This window comes from Ostrea edulis, chromosome 3, assembly GCF_947568905.1.
Source record: "Ostrea edulis chromosome 3, xbOstEdul1.1, whole genome shotgun sequence".
NCBI lineage: Eukaryota > Metazoa > Mollusca > Bivalvia > Ostreida > Ostreidae > Ostrea > Ostrea edulis.
In genome coordinates this window covers 37694053-37719578 of record NC_079166.1, presented here as the reverse complement: position 1 = coordinate 37719578, position 25526 = coordinate 37694053, and the positions used below count along the sequence as shown (strand labels likewise).

The window sequence follows — 25526 nt, the reverse complement described above, 5'->3', positions numbered from 1 at the left end:
TAAGTAATCTAAGAACATCTTTTAACGCTATGGAAACTCGGTGTTTAACCAAATGAATATCACGCCTGTGTGTGACGGTCGGTCACTGAGAGTGTTTATTGATTGTGAAAGTTAATAACATATTTCTGCACTGCATGTTTTATTCAGAGCATGCGAATCTCAAATAAATTTATAACCAACCACATACGATGTTCTGTTGATTCTACTAACTTTTTGTTTGGACAGGATATGCGATTTCGAAACACGTGGCATCGATAGCAGATGGTAATACATGTGTAGAATATCCAGAAATGCTGGTATTCTAAAGAGGATATCAAAGTCAACTTCAACAATCTACTTCTATAAAAATTATAGTATATAAAGTTAATGCATATATTATTTTCGTGGTCAAAGGTCGACTCGTTACTATCACTGTCGTTAAAAAGCGGACGAGGTAAACTGAGAATTCACCTCTTTGCGTCGATTTCTTGGCCATCATGTATGTTGCAGCTAGCAATCAGCCATTTAAAAATCAGTCTTTGTAAGTGATTCGAAGTCAAATCTACTGCAGCAATAAGCTAAAAACGAAAATGCATCCCAGTTGCGCAACTAAGCCTAATGTAAATTGTCACAGAAAATTAGCTTAATGATATCTTAATTGCATATTTCCTTTAGCTTAGAATAATGACATACATTTGTAAGATCTGTGACGTGGAAACAATGACTATATGGATGCCTGACATTTTCATTTTTTTAAACTCGTGTTATATAATTGTTTGGCAAACGAAAGAATTTCTCCGCACATTTCAAATGATGAATGAAGAAAGATATGGATCTAAATTATTCACACAGAAAATAAACTTTAGAAGATAGTGATTACCGTCCGGGGCGGAATTGGCACGGGAGCGTTCGATGAGGAGGACAGGACGAAGTTGGACCAAATTGATTTCTTGTCAGAGCTTACAGAATGGCCAGACACTTTATGTACGTTTCAGGACCCCAGCCACCAACAGACTCTTGGCTTGTCGAACAAACCCTCAAAGGACCAAAGATCACGCTCATCATAACCTTGTACTCGGTTCGGTCAAAAATAAAATGCATCAAAGTTTTATCATATCGCATGGCCAAACACTATTCATTTGGAGCCTGTAAGCCATTGCTTTACTATATATACACGCGGAACTTGGAGGACAATGCGATTGTATTCAAATTACTGTTTTAGATCTATATTGTACAAAGGTATCGAATCCCTTTTTCCTTCGTGTTAGACTCAGATAATACACAACATATACGGGTGAGGTGTGGAAATAAAATAAAACGTACCCTTCACTTTGAAATTTACTGGTATGATCAAATTTCATACTGATTTTTTTTCAAAGGCAATGCTTTTTAATTTTTTTTTCATAAAACTTAGGTTACTGTAAAATAGTAACTGCGAAAGAGAATGTGAATTACATGCATAGGAATTTAGAAATACTAACCACCCACGATCAATCAGCATATTGATTGTATTGGTACAATTCCTTAATATAGCAACATCTAAACATGTATATTTACTTTTATGGGAGAATCTCGCGTAGGTGATGGTAAGAATGTCTTAATTCAGTAGGTTTAAGGGGTGTGAACGTTTCGTTCCTGTCCGTTTCGTTCCTGTCTGTACAGTTCTATTGTACAATCACCTGATACACTTAGACAAATGGGAAATGGCACATTAGAAGATAAAGGGAAGACAAAAATCTCATGTAAAGTTAATTTTGTAGTTTTTGAAATGGATATGACGAACGGATTGTAGTCATAGCGGATTCTTTTGTCTCCTAAAACAGTGATTAACTGATTTTACTTCGTTTCGACCTTGAGTGTCGACCTTGTTTTTTAAATCTTACCATTCTTGCACTGTTCCGGATTCCCTCACGTAATTCTGTCTTCTAAAATCTAACTTCGTTTCGGCCTTAAATTTTTAAACCATGTTTGTATTGTTCCGGATTCTTTCACGTAATTTTATCTTCCAAAACAATAATTCCTTCTTGGTTGATTCGCGTACATGAAAGGTGAAGATAACGAACAGTGATCAATCTCATTTAATTTCTTTAGTGATAAATACAATTAAAACGTAAGACTATCTTATCGGACTCACGGCGGGTGTGACCGGTCAACAGGGGATACTCACTCCTCCTGGGCACCTGATCCCACCTTTGGTGCGTCCACTGGTCCATGTTTGCTCGGCCCTTCATTTGTATTCTTATAAGTAAACCTTTTTCGTCTACATGCACCGAGGAAGGACATCAATGAACCATTATTGACCTAAGGTGTTTATTGGATATTTTATACTTTGACGTCATGTACAAATGTTCTACATGTCAATATAGGCTACTGATTAACAAGATGTTGAAGGGGTTTCAACAGTCTCGTTAAAAGTGTGGCCGGTCAACAGGTGATGATATTTCGATGGGTATATGTGTTTGCCCTACTCTTAATTTTATATTCTTTGTAGGAATTATGAGATTGATCACTGTTCGATATCTTTACTTTTTTTCGTGTAACAAAACATCACTATTGTCGAATAGAAATAGTTGTCCAGTTGTCGAGATGGCTCAAGAAGACCCCTTGGTCTCAGACATTGAGGCTGAGTTTTTATCATCTAATAAAATCACCTCTGGGGTTACTCTACAACAAAGTCTTCCTGTGTGGTCATTATTTCTTGACCGTTCATCATGGACATAGAGGACTTCATTTATTTAGAATTTTCATATCATGAAAATATCACCACCCACCGCCGTCGAAAATTAAGTTAATGAATGATTTGTACAGTATAACCATGATGTAACAAGGTATCGGTCGGTTTATAGGGGATTCCCCATAGTGTGCAGAAGGCATCCTTATATTCTGATGGATGAGAAATCGCAAGTTCTTTACGGGAAAAAAACCCGCTTCTTGATACATTAATAAACTTGATAAGTATAATTTTTGTCCCAAGCCCCAGGGACACTTATGACACAAGTGATAACAATTTCATAAAAAAAAAAAAAAAAACATTTTGGAAGTGAAAGAAAATGGTACTAATTTTGCATTTCTTGTCGAATGAGTACGATAACTGATTTTCATAACATAATAAAAAGACTTCTATTCAAACGTTAATTAATGCAATCTAGAAGAATATTATTGTACATTCCATTCGTGTAATTTCTCCAGGGGATGCCTACGTCATGTACATGTACCGTGTGAAACCTTGTTGTGCTTAATAGAAATAACGCCAATGATGTACGTGTAGAAGAACATTAAATTTTAGTGTCGGACACCGGGCAGTTAAAATCCTATCGCTGCGTATCTGGTGGTCACTGTTGCTTTAATGCATCACACCATCTGGTCTGTCTATTAATTATTAAATTATTAATAATTAAATGAAATTTCAAAATGCGACCCTTCCTTATACTTCATTTTTTTATACCATTCATAATACATGTATCTGGGAACTTTGGTAGACGAAATGAATCTAGGAATAACAACAAACTACAATTTGCAGTATAATAAATCAGTTCGATTTTTTTTTTCATGATAAAAACATTACAACCTTCACAGGGTGAAAAACAGATGTAAAAAATGTGGGGAAAATGTGAAACCAAATAATTCCCTTACAAGGCATTAAAAATTATTTAGCGAGTGTAAGCTTCGCCATAAAATGCGCGGGGATTCTGGTGCACGCAAAGAAGACATTAGAAGAAATGAAACTGCACGTATCGTGTAGTTATTAAAACTTTTAAATTGTTCGTGGAAACTTTCGTAAGACCAGAGAATGTAATCTACGAAATTAAACATATCAATCTCCATTTCCCTAATATACCTAGCAAATTTCAACTTAGATAATACAATGCATAACATCCTGTTTCAAAAGAAAACATTACCTAATGCAAAGAATGAATTCCCCCATTTACATCTAGAAATCCAGTGGTATATTTGAGACAAATGAAAAGCAATTCGTCAATTTTCACATTGATATCTTTAAGAAATCCCTACTTCCTAAAGTCCATTGTCCAAACGAAAGACCGTCACCAGATTATACTAGACCACCAGGTTCATCAGCCAGGATTTTCAGGGCCAAAAAGAGAAATATTTTCATAGCAGATCAGATACAAATTACACCGTACAGGTGGTGTTTCACATCGCTCGTCAGTTTGACCATGAGTAGGGTCCGGTCAAATCTAACTCTATCATTTGAGCTACTGTTGATTAGGAAATTGACACGGTAGTTTTAATTTCACTATGTTCGCAATTCGTCATTTCCCCCCACAAAATTAAGCCCACAAGGAATAATATACTAGAAATATCTCAATGCTTTCGAAATTGAAACTTTAATAAAAGTAGATTTTCGTATAGCGTGAAATTAAAATCATCGCTTGTTACAAATTGTGAAATTTTAGCTCTGTGGAATTAAAATAACTTGCAGCATCCGATGCCTTCGATTTCAATGTCTAGTAAACTTTAACTTACAGTCAGCTATTAATATCATCATCATCATCATCACCACCATCATAATCATTTGATTTTATTTTTAAATTTCATTTTTCAAATTTTGCTCTTGAAAGAAAAATGTTGGAAGACTTTTCTGCAAACAATGTTTCCCTTTCAGTATTCACGAGACAGATTTATTCATCGTTTGCAAAGTAGTCGAGTCCCATGAGCATCTTACTTTTCCTAAAAACAGCCATCATCTGCGGTAAAGCATCTGCACATCGCAAAGGGTCATGTCATTCTGTTTTATCTGCCGAAGCAAGGCAAAAAAAAAAATACGCCAGATCGACTTTTAAAAAACTATTGCAATCAATAATTGTATAAGCTTGATCCTAAAGTTTTCTCTGTTAATCCTTATGCCCAACTATTTCTTCTTTTTTTTTTTTTTTTTTTGGTTGTAAAAACGTCTAAACATTTAGAATTGAGAAATGCAGAGCAAATTTAACAGAAACTTTTAGAATACATAAACTTATAAGGCGAATATTCAAGGTCACCAAACACAGAATTCTGTCCATTTAATTTTGATAGGAAATATCACAATTTATCTGCCTCGTTATCATCTACCCAAAAAATTAAATTCATAGGAGTATTTAAGTGCACTCATTAAGCTATATTTAATAGATTAATTTAAAACAAATAAATCAATGTTAAATTTGGCGATACGTCAAAGAAATAAATACAATTAAAAAAAAAAACACCAATGAATAACAACAAAACAAAATAAAAAGTACACTACAACGCACAATAGAATCTCCCTTAACTATCTGAGGAATCAAACTGTTGTTGCAATCAATTTAACACAGGTTGATCATGGCAGAGATAGCCGTAGTACTACTTGGGATTCAGTCATTGGTATGCGGTGTATGTGGTCTCTCTGTAGATGTTATACTATAGACGTGTGTAATGAATGTCTCGATTATAATCTCTCATCAGTAGATCACATCAAAGAAACCTAGCGATGTGATAGGTAAATTAAACGGTTAATGCTACATAATACCTCAATGCTTAACAGTCGAAAAAATACAATCTATTTTATGTTCTTCATTCTTGTTTTGATGAAGAACGGGTAATAATAAACATCCAGAAGATATATTTGTATATATCTAAAGTAAATAAAGACTTATTGCTTGTGAACACATCATATGATACAGCTTGAGTACTTTATTTTATACATAAAAATCAAGATCGTAAAATGCGTTACAAGGCATACAGTGCAGAAACTTATCAAAACACTTTTAGTTCGCCATGTAATTTTTGCATTACCTGCTTTAATCTTATATCAATTTCAAAAGAGCTGATTGCAGAAGGAACCAAATTCTTCATAAAGTGAAGGATTCCTCGTCATTTTCAATCATTTGATTTTTGTCTTTCAAATGAGAATGACAAAGGAAGTCATTTTTTCTGGTATCTTGATGTAAGGCAGAGAGATCGAGAGATAGTTTTTTTTTCACATATAAATATCAAATAGGGTAAATGTATGTATGCTACTCGAGTTCTAATTCTGATTCAGACCCTATGTCTGCCTTGTGTTTAAGGTCAACGACCCCCCCCCCCCCGCCCTGTCCGCATGTTCTCTATCAGAGCTTGGACCTGGCACTAATATTTCATAATGTACAAACTTTACATCTTTAAGCAATAGTCACACCAAAATAATAGAAAATAATGTGGATTTAACACAGTTGATTTGACAATCACTGAAATAAAACTTCAGAATGTGTACAATAACAAGTACACGTAGTACTGGGCGTCCATATAGAAAACACAATACTAGACTATGCATCAAGATTGAACTCGAGCAAAGTTTATATCGAACAACTCAATAATCAAGATAACTAACAGAAAATCTAAAACTTCATACATGTATATTATCTGATGCATCGACACGTGCTGTCTGAAAATGTTTATGATGAACATAAAACGCATTTACGTCATTTTTACAGAATTGTATCGACATCAGTTTTACGATAACACGTTAATTTGCTTCCTTTAATCCCCTCGTAGAAGACATTATAGAATAGAGAATTTTACAATAAGATTACAACTAAAAGCCCCCCTTCCATGTTTTCCCTCTTTTCAATTTAAATATCATGTCCGTCGTTGATAAATCCTTTGAATTTTCCTAAATATAAATTCCTTGAACGATTGAGTGTTATTTAGACTTCAATATTTAAAGTGAGGAAAATTCTCAAGACTCAATCAAAGAATTTTTAATTATCTATAATAATTTGTGTTCTAATGCAAAACTCAAAAGGGCATACAGGAAATAATCTACATTGAAATTGTCGTATACATGTAATACGTTACATAATACGCAAAAGCGAATCCATAATATTCTCAAGGGTGAAGCGACCCAAAATAGTACCGCGACCCAAAATAGTACTTTCTTTATACCCTGAAAGGAGACCCAAAAATGTCAGTACAGCGTCAAATACCTTCAACAATATGGGCGGCTTTCTTATGTTTCAAATCTGTTTATTCTGATGATTAATGGTTTACAATCAAGGATGCTTATTTACTTTTAAGTATATGTGGAAAGATGACAAGAGAGTTCGTCAGTACACATGTTTAAGTCTCTTGTTCTGCAACAAAAGACATAAAATGGAATTTTTAAAAAAAAATTAAATGCGGGGTTTTTTTTAATAAGGAAGAACGGGCATTATAACTAGCACGTTTCTTAAACAATTAAAAAAAAACAAAGTTCCTGAACAAGACATAAATTTTGATGCTGATTGTCATCATTGGTGACAGAAACCCACAGGACTGTTTATACCCTCAGTCACGTGACTTCAACATGCTCTATAGAAAACGTTTTATTGTGGTAGCTCCATGCTAATTGGTTTCATTAAAGATTGTTTTCCATTTGATTAATAATAAATTTCATCAATATAATTCCTGTTTCCCCCCTGCATCCCTTTTAATGGGATTTGGTTTACACTGTGCATTAACTTGCATTCTAAGATACTGTTTCTCTACTTAATGCATAATCAAAGAGAGTTTTATTGCGAGGGGGGAAGTTCATTGGACAAGTTTCCATGGCAATTATGATCCAATATCATTCATCTTTGATCGACATATAATTGTACTATATAGTGAAACCATAAACTTTTACGATAATTTGTGTTCCTTTGAATGTACAAGCTTTGGCATGACTTCAAGGTTAGCCTTTTGTTTGTTACTAATTGTGATAAAGGCAGTCGTGTTAATATCCCGAGGACCTGAAAAGTTTTTACATGAAAGCAACGATGGAAATATTTTTTTTACAAATACCAATATGATATCATTGATGCGATTAAGTTCTGAAAAAATTGAATCGTGGTAGATTTTTTATAATTAAAGGTTTTAGTCCCTATCATAGGCGCTCGGGTCATAGATTAAATGTAAATGGACCATAGACGAATATTTTTCTTGACGGTGTAAGGTGAGAGTGCGAATTTTGAAGAAATATTGATTGTGTTAGATTTGACGAAGTGTTTAGATACTATGACTTTTATGAACACAGATTTATGTAACGTAGAGACGATAGAACGCATTGTAAATGAATTCGCTGAACATAATTTGTCTTGGCATATACAAATATAAATTTAAAGTCATCTCCTTTCAACAGAAAATTTTATATGGTGAAAGGGCACTGGTAGTAACACATCATCACATTTTTCAAGGCTGTTTTCGTGTGAAGAATTGGGAAGTTTATTTTTTACACCCCTTTTATATCGGACCCTGAATTGCACCTTTCCATTGTTACCACTGAAATACTGATATCTCATGTTTTAGAACTGTTTGTAGACACAAATACTGGGGGAGGGGTGTTAACAGAATTAATCACATGTAATGTTGAATTCAATACTGTTGATATATTATTTATTGTTAACAATTAAATACACGACATTACTACTCAATACTGTGATTATCAGTTCTTGTGAATACGTTGATTTCTTATCACATAATGGCCCTCGAGAAAATAAACCTAGTGTCCTTTCGTACCCCTCGATGAGGAAATCCTAAAGAAACCGACAAATTCGCCACTTATCCGTTGAAAAGTGAGACGTGTCCAATTAGAAAAAAAATCCAATAAAATCATTCATAATCATTTGCTTGACCTTTTACCTTTTAAACCAACCTTATTAACCTTGTACATTAGCAATCAGGCTATTTCTTGGTATTTGTCCATTTTTTTTACTATGAGCGGCTTCTTTTTGTACTTAGGTTTAAACTCGGACTATCTTAGTTGCAATGGAACGGAGAGAGTTTCAGCTCTTATGACGTACTGTAACATTTGAACTCTACCCAACACTAACCCTGTTTTCTATGAGGGTTAGAGTGTAGCAATATGGCGGTCTTGTAATGACACTGCGTATTTTTCAGTTTTCAAACAATGAATGTGATTGGCTGGAGTATTATACAAGGGAGTAAGAAATACCATTGGAATATTTACCCCACTAACTAGGTATATACTCGGGTACGAACCGAAGTCGCCTTCTATGACAGAACCTGCGCATTCGGTATGCTAAGGCATTTCCATAGACCCTGCCTCACTCGAAACTTTCAGGTAAATCCGGAACGACCGATATTGTTTCAGATATTATAATGGTAGAATGAAATACTTGTGGGAAAACAATAGAAATGTCGCGAATTTTACCATGGCCCGAGCACTTGAGGTCCTTACATATACAAAGATATTTTCTTTAGTATCTTTTGTACGAATGGTATGCATTTGTATGATATATTTCGTTTCCCAACGAAATTATCACTTTGACGATGGCGTCCATCGTCAAAGTGAAAGACACGATGGCCAAACCATTTGATTATACAATATTTATTTTCTTAACTTTGTCAATTGCAAAGAGTTATTATACAGCGTATATACGTGTATTAAGTAAACTACACTCAAGAAACACATTTAGAGATTTTTCCACAATGCTGTTATATAAAACGTTTGTAATTAAATAATCGTACCTTATATCGAATGCAAATTTGATATGATACATAATGTAATCAAATAATGCAGCGGTGCTATACAGAATAACTATATCATTGATTAGGTATCTTAAGAGTGTACTCAAGTAGCCGAATTCAATATCATATGATTTTCATATAAAAATTTTATACAAATATTATCAACTACAACAAGCAACGCATTACTATGGTGCGTGTTCTCTGTGAAACCACCCTCGTTATCAAAATACAGAATCACTCACAGCTTATTCTTTTGGAGTTAATCTCCTTGACAAAGAAATGTTTTAAAATATTTAACGAATACTGCATATTGTTCGGTTTACTATGGTGGCATATTTCTGCCATTAAGTGTCAGATCATTTAGCCAACTTGCCAGATGTCAGGTCTTTTAATTTTTTCCGAGTTGTCAGTAAAAGTAGATTTTAAAGTTTTATCACATTTACATAAAAATACCGAGTTCTTTTTATTCTATTTATCTTTCTCTCTTCTTTCTCTATCAGGCCATCCACTCATCATGATTATTTTCTAACAAGTCGATATATTTATCTGACAAGTCGACATGATGATCTACAAAGTCAACATAGATATCAGATAAGTCAATATCATTTTCTGAAAAGACAACATAATCATTTGACAGGATGACATTATTACATATCAGAAAATTATGTTAACATATTAGAATTTTATGTCAACTAAGATCATGATGTTGAGTTATCACAAAGGTATTTCTCAAGTGGGTGGCAGTTAATGAAATAAGCAAGGTCTTTTGAGAAGATTATGAGGTATCGTTTTCAAGAATTTTATCTAACAAGTCGACATAAAGATCTGACGAGTTAACGCGATTACTTGACAAGTGGGTGGCAGAAATATTCCACCATAATTTACACGTTGAAATTAATCAATTGTTAGCTATTCAGTTCAGCAATGAAGCATTCAGTTTTTACCACTGTTGTGTTGTAAAGTATCGAAAAGGATAGCTTTAAAATAGTCATATACTGTTAAAATGAAACCGAATGAATCCCCGAATGTCTTGCATTACCATTGACCTCAAGTACATAATATGTTCGTTATCTTCACCTTGCATGTACAAGTATTTCAAAAGATACAGAAAGAAAATGCAATACATTCCATTGGAATCAGTTGTATAGTTTACTAAAATTTTCAAGTTGTTCCTAAAATGACGTTTTCAATTCATAAAGACCTAAAACATGCTGAATCAATCAACATTATAGATCATAAACACATATGTTGAAAGAATACTGTAAGCTTTAGAAATGGTTTTGTTTATTTTTCATTCATTTTATCAAATATCTAATTTGTGGGTCGAAAGATACGCATATCCAAATATTGACCGATGTTGCATTCATTTCAGGGTCGCCTTGATTGTTCCGAACCAATAACTCACTGAATGTCACGACCAACCAAATAACAATAGCCGTATATCCCAACTCTCTCCTTAAAGTAGATGTCTCAATTTAATGACGTATCGGGAATTGTGACGTATTTCGTCTGCCGTGAAATGCAGCGAATGAATTACGGTGATCTTGGAGCGATACTAATTATGTTTTGTTTTCTAATCCTTTGATTATTCTAATCTGTTAGAATTTCTTTTAAGGCATTGTAGTCGATGTCTATTGTTTCTATTCTATGTCGTACTTTTATTGACGTCTATGAAGTTGACTTTCTCTTCTTTTTTTATTCCTTTTTTTTTTTTTAATTCAAACTATAACCAATAGATATGATTTCTCAAAAGTTTCCTGAGCTTTCACTAAAAGTTTGACCTGATTCTTATAAGCATATTGCTTAGTGGTCATGTGTATACATACAAATGTATTTCAAATCAGCAATGTTTGGAATCTTGTTAAAATGTAAAAGTGTCTGAAAAATTCGAAAGCAAACTATTTGAATATTATTGAAATTATTGCTTTTCATTCACATCGCACATAACTATGAGATAACGTATGAAAGTAGAATACCTGTATTAATGTTTGCAATCAAATGTAAGAATAAATGGATCTTTTCGCACAACAAAGGCCTACTACATGCCTTTACATGACACAACAATGAAGTGCAGCACACTGTTTTTCGAATTAGCATCAGCCAAGCATCATGAAACGAGAATTGACTTGGACAATACCTATATTGCTTTGAGGTTTATAGTCAGCAAACAGCATAAAAAGGCAAAGGATTCTAGAGGTCCTGTTGTTTTTACTGAAAATAGTTTTTATCTTTTCACGCTGGGAAACCATTCCTTTCGTCAATGTTTGGTGTGGGTTTTTTCTTTGGTTCTTTTTTTTTTCATTCTGTCACAAAAGCCCAATAATTTTTGTTTGTTTGGTATGGGGACAATAATTCCGGCATAAAACATAATATCACGTTGCGTCCGGCACTCTGTAAATCAAGTTATTTACGGCTGACAGCGTGAATTGCTTAACCAGGAGATGTTTTATTGTCTTCCTTGGATGAAATTCGCAATGTGAAATAGACAGAAATGGCTACAAGAAAGAATAAAGTTCAACTACATCCTGGTCAGGGAATGTTACAATACCTTTGAAGTTAATAATATCCGTATCGAAATTAACCAACTATTTCATAATGTTCAAATTTCGAATACTTGAGTGTGAGCTATGTGTGTTGAATTACGGTGCGTTTGATCCAACAGCATGGTTTTAATTGCTGATTAATGAAAATCTTTAAGTCTGTGTTGCGGAAAACAGAATGGTATGGAATTCATCGCTTAAACACGCGGTGCGTTTAGTACGGTGTCACTGATTATCCAGACGATGTGCGAACATGTCTAAATCTAGGTTTCCCGATATCTTACACATCCGTCGGAAGTTACAAGTGTCTGACAGGTACAGACAGGAAACGTACACATTTGTACGCTGTGGTGGTGGAATCGAGTCAAAACAATTGTATAAGATATACCGTAGGAATCCCTTTGAAATTGACGCGCAATACCAGGGATATTAATTTTCTTGTCATTACGATATCGTTTTACATACAAATGTAACATAAAGAGTACATTAAATGGGGATCTGGTGATGAAAGAAATTACCCCCCCCCCCAATGAAAGGGATTTTTAAAACAGAAATATGTGGGAAAGGTCATTCATTCATTTGTACGTACATGTACCGTGGTGCGGGGCCCATTGAGTAAGGGTGGGATCGATCAAATTATTATAAATAGGTAAAGTGTTTCATATGTAATATTGTTTGAAAGTATCTTGTATGAAATTTGAATTCTTACTTCAAAATTTACAATTAAAGGACAACATCATGACAATAGCCCCCCCCCCCCGCCCCCCCCTTTCCCCTTAATGAAAAGAAAGAAACAATCCCCTTTCGTTGCCATAATCTTCTTTCAGCTAATGGCTGAGAGTACGCAAGGTCACTGGAAATTTTAAGATTGGTACTTTTGAATCCCAGGGGCAAGGAGTCTGTAGGCAAAACTAGTGAAGAGCAGACCGGTCCATTTACTTACACCTCCCGAGGGGAGAAGTCAGTGTAGGCTTATATCAGATATAAACCTCCATCGCCGTAAACAGCTAACAGAGCACACAAAGGAACGGAAAATACTCATAATGAAACCCGATCATGAAATAGTACAGTTGCTAATAATCCACATCAATACCAATAAATAAAAGGGGCGTTGGACCAGCACATTAGTTTCACTGTCAAGTAAAGATAATAATAAAATCTTTGTCCTCTCGCGCTGGTAGAATGTATCAATTCAAATCTTGAGATAACAATTGATTAAGATATTAGTAAATAGATCGTTATTTTCATTAGATGCATGCAAACAACGGAAAACTCCACGTAAACCTATCATTTCTGTGAAAATGAGGGTAATACACGATATTCTGTAGATGAAGGACAGGGTTCTAATGCGAGGCCATTTTGAAAGAATATCTTAAGAAAGAAATCCATGCGCATTTCATTTCATACAGTTCTTGAAGAGCATTAACTTGCAAAACTAGTTCAGCGTACAAGTATGAAATATAATGCTTGATCAGATTCTGCTTACTCTAGCCGATATCTCGTTTGTTTCTTGGGGGTTTTGTGTGTGTGTTGGTGGGGTTTTTTTTTATTTATATATTTTACCTTTAAAATACGCTTTTATTGCAAAACAACTCAAACGAAATACCGGAGGCCTGCGAATGAATTGGTCGTTATTTGATTATTGCCTATTAGCTTCCGATTAGTATACTAAATTCGTTTAAGGAGGCGGCTCTTCTTTATTCTCCTTTGAACGTAATTTGTTTTATTAAGATTTAATGTAATCAAATTTTAGCCCCCAGGTGTCGCCAATCATCACTCAGGCCTCACAGCTGTCCAATACAGAAAGTCAGATCGGCTCACTAAAGGCACCGGGAACTGAAAAACGTCTAAAAATTTCTAAAAGATAGAATTGATTAAACAATTTCAAATTCATTATACTAACACACGAGTGCACAGATAAATATCTCGTCCTCAAGGATTGATTATGGCACAAATTAGCTCTTAACTGAATATACACCGACAGATGATTCGGAATTAAGGAAATATAACGGCTTACTTTACGCGCACTTGATGCCTCTCAAATCATTTTTTAAAGACGATACTAACTTGGGAGTTTGCGACTGTAAGAAATATCGTTAAACTTAGATGTGACTATTATCAGCAAACAATCACAAGCTTATCATTTCAGTGACCAATTTCCCCAATTAATTAAATGAGGGTGGCTTCAGTCTTTTTTATACTTTCACTGAAAGGCGTGTGGCTATATACTTGTTGAATACAATAGCTGATGTGCAACCAGGTGTAAATTGATTGCGCATACCGATTGAGTACTATTGATGTTTTTCATTCATGCACCCTGATTTGGCCAGTATTGAGTATCCTGTATGCAACCTATCAGTACAGGAGGGACCGTGCAATGGTATTATTGAATTGAAAAGGTCCTCAATCGAGAAAGCTATGAGCATGTTTACATTTATTAGAAGAACTAAAAGCCATTGAAATATTCTTTATCAGCACTGGAAAAAATTTCTTCGCCATTATAGCATTTGTAAACTATTGAAAAGACAACCGTTGTAAAACTGGCTACGGTTTGGGAAAGATTTGTAATAAATATTTAAAGATAAGCAATAAATATTAGCTTTTGAATCTGTTCAGTGCATTTGAAAGGGTTAAGTATAGGTGCTGAATTTATCAATTCAGTTATAATAATTACAATTTGCTGTTAGAACTTGTTCAATCTAAATTTCTTTTATATTACGTCCGGTCTTTAGATGTTAATATCATGTAACATCAAACAGAGGTCCCCCAATATCCTACAGATATAAACCAATCGTGAGAAATTCGCGATGGTGCCGTTGAAATCAATGGAAAGAAAAAAATCCGTAACCCCATGAGGCATTAAAGTCATATTATAACACTTGCCTGACGCAAGTTCAAATATCATTGAAGAAGATAAGGTTTTACTGACGCTTATTTGTTAATCTATTCATTTCTATAGAATCTTTCCATCGACTTTACTTAATTATCAGCTTATTCAACATACATTTGCAACAGAAACTTGAGTGACGTCTGATTCATTCTCGTGACTTTGAAATAATATTCTGAAATGTCACGTCCAACTAAAGAATCATCACTTTTTTTTTTTATTATTTATTTATTTTTTTTTTTGCTTCTGTTTTAATGAATTAAATCTGAATTAATCAACTCTTGCTTTCTCTCTGTGGTTTAACGTTGGATACTTGAATCCAACTTAGATGAAAGCGATGACCTCTCTATATACACAGTGTACGAGCTGTAAGTATTTGCCATTTCATGTATTTGATGTACAGTGTATTCATTTTGCATTTGGCATGTTACAATTTGTTCCATTATATTTGTCAAACACAAAAAACACGGAACGTATTTGTCTGTTTGATGTGCTAAGCATGGTTACAATGGGAATGTCCATCAATTTAAAATGATAAATAGACTTACCTATTTTAATTTCCCTGGGTAGACAGTTCGTACAGTGGAGAAACAGGAGTCCGGCCAAGTGATATATTATAAATGGCTTTAAACACGTGTAAAAAGGCATCCTGGGATTCTCTTTTCTTTAAATAGGACTTTTAGAGTCCTGAACAATACCCCAACTCCACACATTAATACAGTTTAATTCAATTTCATTGTGTAAATTCACCGTAATAATTTTGAAACATAAAAATTCCAGAGTTGAATCTCACCAGATCCAGTTCGAGAGTCTTCATATCGTATTCCGTGCCAGAAGGTAAGACTAAATCCCGACGATATTTATTTTACGGAAATGCACTCTTTGAGATAAACATTAAATGTGTACAGGATCATCAAAGGAAGTTCATACGGAATTCATTGTTTATACAACTTCAATTAAAACTGCAGTATTTATTTTCCCAAAGTTTGACAACTGGCACACGTTAATACACCACTGGGCTGTATTACGGCAGCGTGCGTCCGATACCACATGGTTTGCCTGTGTGATAGCGATCGACTCGTCGTATATCGATGAACTACGCTAGTTCCCATTCCTTGGTCTTTAGTAGCTTCTACGGTTGTTATGTCAAAGCCGATTTATCACAAAACTCCAAGAAACCCTCTAGTCAAAACTTGTAGGGAAACAATGGCAGAATGATTATAATTGATTTTTCTTGTTTGAAGGCAGCTCCAGTACCACTGATACAGTCCCCGAATACTTACTCCGTACCGTCCGAGGTTTACTCTGGGTCTGCCGTGTTTCGTGATCGAAAGTCCCGCAGAAGAGTACCGAGGTAGACGAAATGGAATCGCCAGTTCCTACTGGGATTCTTACACTGCAAAAGTGCAGGGGAGATATAGGGTGTGTGGTTGTGCAATATAGAGCCCTATCTTGCTATGGTGCACTCACGGTTGACCGGTGCGCATTGGGAAAGTCGTCGCTGATCACCGGGTACGTCGATCCGTGATTAGATATAGCTGGGGTACAATTGCTACTCCAATCGCGGTTATATCGGTCTAGTCTGATACTTCAAAGGACTCGTAAAACCATTGTGTAGACGGGCCGCTAAAATGAACGATTAGACGAATTATCTCTGCGATTGTTATGCTTGGTTTTGTAACGAGTATACACATTGAACTGTTGAATGTGATAGTTCTCTTAAACATGATGTAAAATACCTCGTAATTGGGATACTCATTCAGTACTCTAGAAAGGCAATCATCGACGAATTACACCATTGTATTGAGGAGAAAAAAATGTTGGCTCTTAGGCCTAATGTCTTCAAAACATGAAACAGAGAAACCAGGCAAAAGGTTAAAGTGTGTGTGAATGAACAAATTAACCATCATTTTCAATGGATCATTTATCCAAAATATTTGAGCGAAGGTAAAATAACTCATTCATAGTGAGAAGGACCGGTGTGCGAATATTTTCAGATATGAAATTCGTTGTACAGCGATGCCACTACTAGGTATGGCATGATTCAAAGCAAGATGACCCGCGTTTCAGTTTCGGAATCTTTCAGATATTTTTTTTACAGTTCGAATTGTAAACGTGTACCAGTTTTCTTAATAATTTCCCAAGGAAAAAGTAGAGGACAAGATGAGCCATTTTAATTATCTCCGTTTGTGAGAGCTTTGACCCATACTACAGAGGTTGAAACATCGATAAATTATTCCGATTCTGGCATATCCATCGTCCATCATTTCATTAATGGTTTGGGCACAATCTTAAATATGAGAGTTGGTCTGCAGAAAAAAATTCGATCGTGACCATAAATATGCCTTATTTTTTGTATTTAATAATCCTTCTTTGATTTTTGACAATGAGAAGAATCCCGTTCAAAAGTTATTGGGTGTAACACAATTTTTCATTCCATTGATGTTATTACATTTGGACCCCCACCAAGTTGGACCCGATTGATGGTTAATAATTTATACTGAGGACCGTAAGTACTTATTTTGTAACTCCGATATCACACGAGAAGGCGACAGAGTTATGACAATGCTCATTTCATAGAAAGGAAACAAAAATTACACCAAGACAACCTCACACAAACATCAGATATCAATGTTTTCTCCACTTAAATACACAATTCTCACAGACATTGTCTGTGAAATGAATCGCAGTTTCCTTATATTTACGTTACGCATTGACCGCTACTCTCATTAGCCGTGTTTTGTCAATGTACATATGCTTCATTGAGAATTCCTAGAGAGAATGCACCTTGAAGGTTCGTATTTCAACCTTCATGCATTATTGATCGTGAGGAGTTCCAACTCTTTGTAGCATAGCAGTTTTAAAACAAAACTTATTTTTTGTAAATACATGTGTACCATGACCAACCAGACTTGTGTCTTGGTGCAAGCCACCTATCACTAATGTTGACATTGACGCGCTATAAAATAAGTCATAATTGTCTTTGTTACTTAGGATATATCAAGGGGGAAACATGGTCGGTATGATGCAAATTCGCGTTGGCATATGTAGGTGTACATGTATATATAACTAAAGAGAAAGGAAATAAATAGTTTAGCACTTTATTCGAATGATTAAATATTTCATCACACAAATTAAACATCTCCAAACTTTAACTTCCAAAGTTCAAGAACCTTAAACAAAAATGATTTTTTTTAAAAAAAGAAAAGGGAATCCGAATCCTTTACCACTGTGACGTCATGTGTTTAGGATTATTTTCAGTATGGTGTGCGAAGAACATGTCAGCTACCTACCTGTATATATAGCCTCAATCTGCCATCCATTCCCTTTTCAATCTATTCCACACGTCGCATGTGACATGTTTGATTTCTCCCACGTGTCATATGTGACTTTCTGAGTTGCAATCTTTGATTTCTTCCACGTGTCAAATATGACTTGTTTTATTTCTTCCACGTGACGTATGCGACTTTCTGTGTTGCAGTCTTTGATTTCTTCCACGTGACGTATGTGACTCTCCGTGTTGCAATCTTTGATTTCTTCCACGTGTCGTATGTGACTCTCTGTTTTACAATGTTTGGTTTCTTCCACGTTTCTGTTTTATAATGTTGATTTAGCATTAAAGCTAGCATTGAGTTTCGCATTTGACTTTTTTTGCACTTTACTGTGGGGATTTGCATGCTTGCCTTTTTCAACATCAAACACACTTCTAACTAACCATCGTCATTTAAAAAATCTATTTCAGTGATTTTCATAACACATGGAGTTCTCTAAACACATTAGTACTAAATCTCACTATCATTAATAAAATAAATTGGAGGGTACTCAATTCGAAACTATCCTCTGATACCTGAACTGAATGCATGCAGTGCATGATATTGGGCTGGAGTGAATGAAAAAAGGTGAATATAAAACTCTTAGACATTTAAATCATTCAAAAGTAAAACTTCGTTCAACATAAAAGAAACATACGCTTTTTGTTTTTTACAATGAATATGTAATTACAATGTATCTTTTAAAAAAAGGATAACTAGATCGGGTTCAATTGCCTCGTTATTTGTGTTTTCTTTTTCTAGTAAATTAATTTCGGTTTCAATCAGATCGTTCTATAATTAAGTTTCCTAAGTGCCATGGCCGCTCATTTTGGTCCCCTGGGAAATATCGGATTTCCAAACGGTAGCGTTCGAACCGTCTTCTTAAAAAATCGGTAATTATAATCAATGACTGATACCTGGTACACATATTCAGTTTCATCTGCAAAGATACAATGCTCCTGTACGTTGATTAGTTCCCATTTTCACAGTGTAAATTTTTGCGAGGAATTTTTTTTACAATGTATGCAAAAGGAAAGGTGAAGATAACAAAAAGTGATCAATCTCTCATCAAGTGATCAATCTCTCATCAATGTGGAGGAATCGAAAATAAGAAATTCGGTCGCTTTTGTGTATAGCTCAATAGTTGTCCCCAAGGATAATGCTGTGGACAGACAAAACCATGCGAACACACGCACAAATGAAAAGGCAAGCCAGAAGTAATAGTTTCCCAATTACTAAACTCCTAAGTACCGAACTCTTTATTGCCTTTTTGGTTTGTATTTTTCTCGAGCGCATGCCATACTATTTTCCATAATTGGAATCTCCACGTGTTCCAATCTATTAGTATGTATAACATAGTGTTAAGAAAGTGACGAACATATTACTTTTTCCATGTGACCACATTTCTTCTTCTTTTCCTTAAGTTAGGTACATATGAATTTCAATTCTATGGATTTCTTCAAGTTCGTCACAAGGGAACTCTCTGGATATAATAAGTTTCAATATTACCATGATCGCTTTGAACCAGACTTTGACGGATGGCAAAAAAAAAAAAAAAAAAAAAAAAAAACCGTCATAGTAGCCGACACGTCATTTGATTCTGTTAACAGTGTATAATTATGTAAAGGTTCATGCAGAAAGAATAAAACATTCCCATACTCTGTATCAATTGTTCAATGAGTTTACCGTCAGCTATTGTGACGTGTTTTGTGAAATTCATGGACTCATTGGTTTTGATATTCGGCAGATTCCGGTACCCTACATCTAACCTCGGATGTATGACGATAGCTACGCCTAACAATGCGGCTGTCTATTTACTCTCCAGGAAAAACTTCCACTTTCAGAAAGTAGTGATCAAAATATGTTGGGTTTTTTTAAAAAATGAATTCGAGTTTTCCTTCAAAAACTATCCTCGAGACCCCCCCCCCCCCCCCCCCCCCCCATAATTCTCAAAGAGAAATAGTTACAAACATTGAGAGTGTTATAAAAAAAAATGTTAAAATAGACTGTATTTTGCGGGAGCTTTCAGTAGTTCCAGTTGATAAGTGACGTTAAACATGTTGTTATACGTCACTGTAAACATACTATGGCGGAAAACATACATCCAAGGTTAAATGGAATCGACCGAGGTGATCCGAGTGTGGTTTAGAGTGATGGCTGTTTATTGATTGATTGATTGTATATTGCTTAACGTCTTGCTCGAGAATTTTCCACTCATATGGGGACGTCACCATTGCCGGTGAAGGGCTGCAAAATTTAGGCCTATGCTCGGCGCCTATGGCCTTTGAGCAGGGAGGGATCTTTATCGTGCCACGCTTGCTGCAACACGGGACCTCGGCTTTTGTAGTCTCATTTGAAGGACCGCCCCATTTAGTCGCCTCTTACGACAAGCAAGGGGTACTGAGGACCTATTATAACCCGGATCCCCACGGGAACGATGGCTGTTTAAAATGCAAGGTGAAGATAACGAACAGTGATCAATCTCATAACTCCTACAAGCAATACAAAATAGGTAGTTGGGCAAACACGGGCCCCTGGACACACCAGAGGTGGGATCAGGTGCCTAGGAGGAGTAAGCATCCCCTGTTGACCGGTCACATCCGCCGTGAGCCCCATATCCTGATCAGGTAAACGGAGTTATCCGCAGTCAAAATCAGTGTGCCAAGAACGGCTTAACAATCGGTATGAAACACGTCAGACAGCATTTGACCCAATGCGAGGTTGTATTGACGAACTAGATCGTTATAACGACCATAGAATTTGCGAAATGCTGACTTCAATCGAGACTGTTGAAATCCCTGTACCATCAACTTGTTTGTCAGTAGCTTACCTCGATTTAAAAACTGACTATACCCAGAAGAAGTTCTTGCATATCGAATCAGTTGAGATATATAAACACCATATGCAGGTGATAATGGAATATTGCTACATAAATGTGGGAAGTTGACGATGGAGAAGCTGAAATCATCCCGTTTGTCATACAGTTGAGTTGTTAGTTTGCAGTTAATGTCTACTTTCAATAAAATATCTAAGTATGAAGCAGAAGTGGACGACTCTGTGGTGTCCTTTATTTCGAGCTCACAGGGATATATCAAATCGACATATGAATGAAAGCTATCATTGTTAATAGACAAAACGTCATCGATATATCTAAAAGTCGAATTGAAGGTCACAGCGAGAGATTTTTTCTTCTCACGTAGAAGTTTTTGAATAAATTCTGCTTCATATGAATATAAAAACAGGTCAGCTAACAAAGGAGCACAATTCGTGCCCATGGGAATTCCAACAGACTGTTGGAAGACCTGATCACCAAAGACCACGAAGATATTGTCAATGAGGAACTCTAGCATATTTTTTATTTCAACTTCAGAGTACTTGTGCGTGGAATCAGAGTGGTGTTTAACAAAGTAAGTTTTTGAATGACTGATCACTAGATATGAATATTTCCGTTTTCCGTTTTTGTTGAAGAAGCAACTGTCTATGATTTCAAAAAGTCTAGTCTTTAATTTATCGTGAGGAATGGTCGTGTATAGTGTTGAAAAGTCATAGGTTTTAATGCTATTGATTTGGGAAAAATTCTGTGATTTCAAGTTTACTAAAAGTTCTTTAGGATTTTTTAGAATCCACATTTGATTAACACCACTTCTGGCATATGTAGTCGCACAGTAAGTTTGAAGTTTCTCCTTCACAGCTGTTAACATTTTCCTGAGTAGCAAAGATAGGGGCTTGGTAGAGCACTTACTGGATCCAGCAATGTATCTTTGTTTGTAAGGGTTTTTATGTAGTTTAGGAATCCAGTATAGGTACGGTAACTCATATTCATTCGACCCATTGACTGGAATATTAAATGTGTCTAAAACTGAAGCATGGTTTTGAAGAATTTCGTCTTTTGAAAGGGCAGTTGGAGTATAAGTATGATTACCAAAAGTGGAATTAATGCCAAGTTCGTTTAAAATACAGTTGTAATAATGAGCCTTACAAACAAAGACAATGTTGTTACTAGCTTTGTCAGTTGGAACCAAAACATATTCCTCATGTAACCTATCTAATTCTTTTATCACTTCTGGTTTACTAAACACAGAAGGATAGATGGTACGTACTTTTGTTTTCATGTGTCTAATGCGGGATTTTAATATCCCTCTTATGCTTTTAACCCATTCTGACAATGTATCAAGTTCTTGTTTTTCATATTTAGCCCATCGTCTGGCATAATCTTCGACAGAACTCATAATAGAGATGAAGTTCTGTCGCCAATTAAAAGACCGAGGTTCTCTGTATTTAGGACCTTTAAGAATACGTGATTTGAGGTCCTCATTATATCATAAAAACTAAAATGATTCTAAAAGTGAATTGCAATTATTGTACATATAATAGATAGTGCATTGCATATTTAAAAGCATATGAATTAAAATCCTACACTCCAAATCTATACCATGGAAGGTTGTGATTATTCCGACTGTTTGTATACCTCTATGTTCTGTAATATGCATGTATCGTACGTCAAATCGATGTCATAATATATAGTTATTGATTGGGTTCGATTGGTTGATTGCATATTGTTTATGTCTCTCTCGAAAACCTTTCTCCCACATGGAGAAGTCGCCGATGCCGGTGAAGGACTGCAACAATTTAGGCCAATGTTCGATGCTTACGGCCGTTGAGTAGGGAGGGATCTCCAACGTGCCACACCTGCTGTGACACGGAACCTCGGGTTTTGCGGTCCCATCCGAAGGACCTCCACATTTAGTCGTCTTTTGCGACAAACAAGGGGTACTGAGGACATATCATAACCCGAATTCCCACGGGACGACCGGGTTCGGGGACAACAGCTGATTTGTTTGACCCAAGGATGGATCTGTTACCCGACGCCGTAGGCTAATTGCAACATATCTGTTTGAGGGTCATACAAAACAGCTGTAGTCCGAGGATACAGTCTCTAATTGTTTTGTTATACACCGAAATTTTTTAAAGTATTTTTTACTGGATGCACATGGTTTGTTGACTTTGAACTTTTAACAAGACATGCATGAACGTATCCACTGGTTTAAAAAAGCATACCCAATGTCATAAGTAATAATTATACTTTTCGTGTTTCTGCTCTGTTTTTCGTCTAATAAATTCCGTATTTCATATTTAGTATGAAATTACGTAAACAAATAACTAAGAATCACGTGACTTGCGTAGCCAATAGAAATAGGACAGAATATTGCCCTGTCAACAGTTCGTAAACGAGTGTGAGAGTTGGTTTAACAGTTAAGATGTTGTTCAGGGGTCCGTGTTTGCCTAACTATATATTCTGTATTGCTTATAGGAGTTGTGAAATTGATCCCTGTTCGTTATCTTCACCTTTCTAATTCCTATTAGTTTTATATGGGGGAAATTAATGTGTATAACAACTTTCTTAATTAATTCTAACATTTCTCAATTCAAATAGTAACAGAAAGTTACATTTCTGTTCAAGCTTGATAAGAAAATGTCTACACGTATGTAGACTCGCTTCATAAGACTCATTATCATCGTTTATTAATGATGATGTTTCCGATGCAAGGTATGTACAGTTGAGTATATGATTATAAATACATTAAATGAAAGGTGAAGATAACGAAGAGTGTTTAATCTCATAACTCCTATAGGAAATACAAAATAGAGAGTTGGGTAAACACGGAGCCCTGGACACACCAGAGGTGGAATCAGGTGCCTAGGAGAAGTAAGCATTCCTTGTCGACCGGTCACATCCGTCACGAGCCCTGTGTCTTAATCAGATAAACGTAGTAATCCGTAGTCAAACTCAGTGGGCCATGAACAGCCTAACAGTCGGTATGAAACACGTCAGACAGCATTTGACCCAATGATAGGTTATATTGGCAAACTAGATCATTATAACGACCATATAATTTGCGAAATGCTGACTTTAAACGAGACTGTTGAAACCCCTGTGACATCAACTTGTTTGTCAATAGCATGCATCAATTTAAAAACTGATCATACACAGAACAAGCTTTTGTGTATCGAATCAATTGAGAGATATAAACACCATATGTAGGTGATAATGGAATGTTGTTACATGAATATAGGAGGTTGACGACGGAGAAGCTGAAATCATCCCGCTTGTCATAAAGTTTAGTTGTTAGTTTACCGTTAATATCAATTTTCAGTAGAATATCTAAGTATTAAGCAGATGTGGAGGACTCCGTAGTGTCTTTTATTTCGAGTTCACAGGGATATATCGATTCGACATACATGTATGAATGAAAATGATATTTGTTATTAGATAAAACGTCGTCGATATGTCTAAATGTGGATTTGAGGGCCTCAGCAAGAGATTTGTTTTTCATGTAGAAGCTTTTGAATAAACTCTGCTTCATGGGAATACAAAAACAGATCAACTAACAAAGGAGCACAATTCATGTCCATGGGAATTTCAACATAGTGTTGGAAGACCTGATTACCAAAGACTACGATTGTATTGTCAAAGAGAAACTCATGCATATTTTTTTTTAATTCTAAACTTCAGAGTACTTGTGCGTAGAATCAGATTGGCGTTTTAAAAAGTATTGTTTGGATGACTTACCACTAGGCATGAATATATCCTTTTTCCATTTTTGTTGAAGTAGCAACTGTCTATGAAGTCGAAAAGTCTCATCTTTAACTTATCGTGAGGAATGGTCGTGTAAAGTTTTAAAAAGTAATTGTATGTCGTTGATTTGAGAAAAGTTGTGCGATTTCAAATTTACTAAAAGTTCTTAAGAATTTTTGTGGTTAATCACGAAATTAGATGAAGCACAAACCACAAACTTACATAGGTTGAAAGAAAAATGCTTTAACTGCCTATGAATTTACATGCCGACAAAATTGTATCTCTTAGCTACATGTAAATCGTTCGCGAAAAATATCAAATTTGATATTTACACTGAGAAACAGGTGTGCGGATTTTTTAAAGCCATTTTATTGTACATTGCTTTCTCGAAATTCGTTGATCCAAGTCATTGTCATCTCTTCCCTTCCACTTCTTTACACCCATTTATTTCATTTCAAAAAATGCAATATTTTATCTTCAACGTGTTTTCTTACTTTACCTTGCTATCCTTCTTCGAGATAATCTAGTCATACGGTACAAGTTGTGCAGATGCGTTTCGGCGACGTCTTGCATAAGTCACATGACTCGAACGAAAGAAAATGATGGTAAACAATGTAGCCCAAACGTTGGATTTTGAACTATTTCCCTGCGCTCGCTAATACTGTATGTGAACATATTTTAGCGGGTTTTCATTTTTAGCGAACAGCGTGGTACAGTATACGTGTACCATGAAGTAGCACTAATTGTGCCAATTCTCGATAGCACCACATTCT

At 35.5% G+C, this 25526-nt stretch overlaps 1 protein-coding gene across 2 annotated transcripts in view; it reads right to left on the bottom strand.

Moving 5' to 3' along the window:
- LOC125674352 (glutamate receptor ionotropic, kainate 2-like) overlaps nt 1-16491 on the bottom strand; it is a 56430-nt gene extending 39939 nt beyond the window's left edge. The window contains exon 1 of one of the 2 annotated variants that reach the window (XM_048911485.2): nt 15414-16491. In XM_048911485.2, the coding sequence (XP_048767442.1) occupies nt 15414-15513 (100 nt within the window). In that variant the 5' untranslated portion in view covers nt 15514-16491. The remainder of the gene's footprint in view (nt 1-15413) is intronic. The other variant, XM_048911484.2, reaches the window with a different exon arrangement.
- Nucleotides 16492-25526: the final 9035 nt, after the last annotated feature.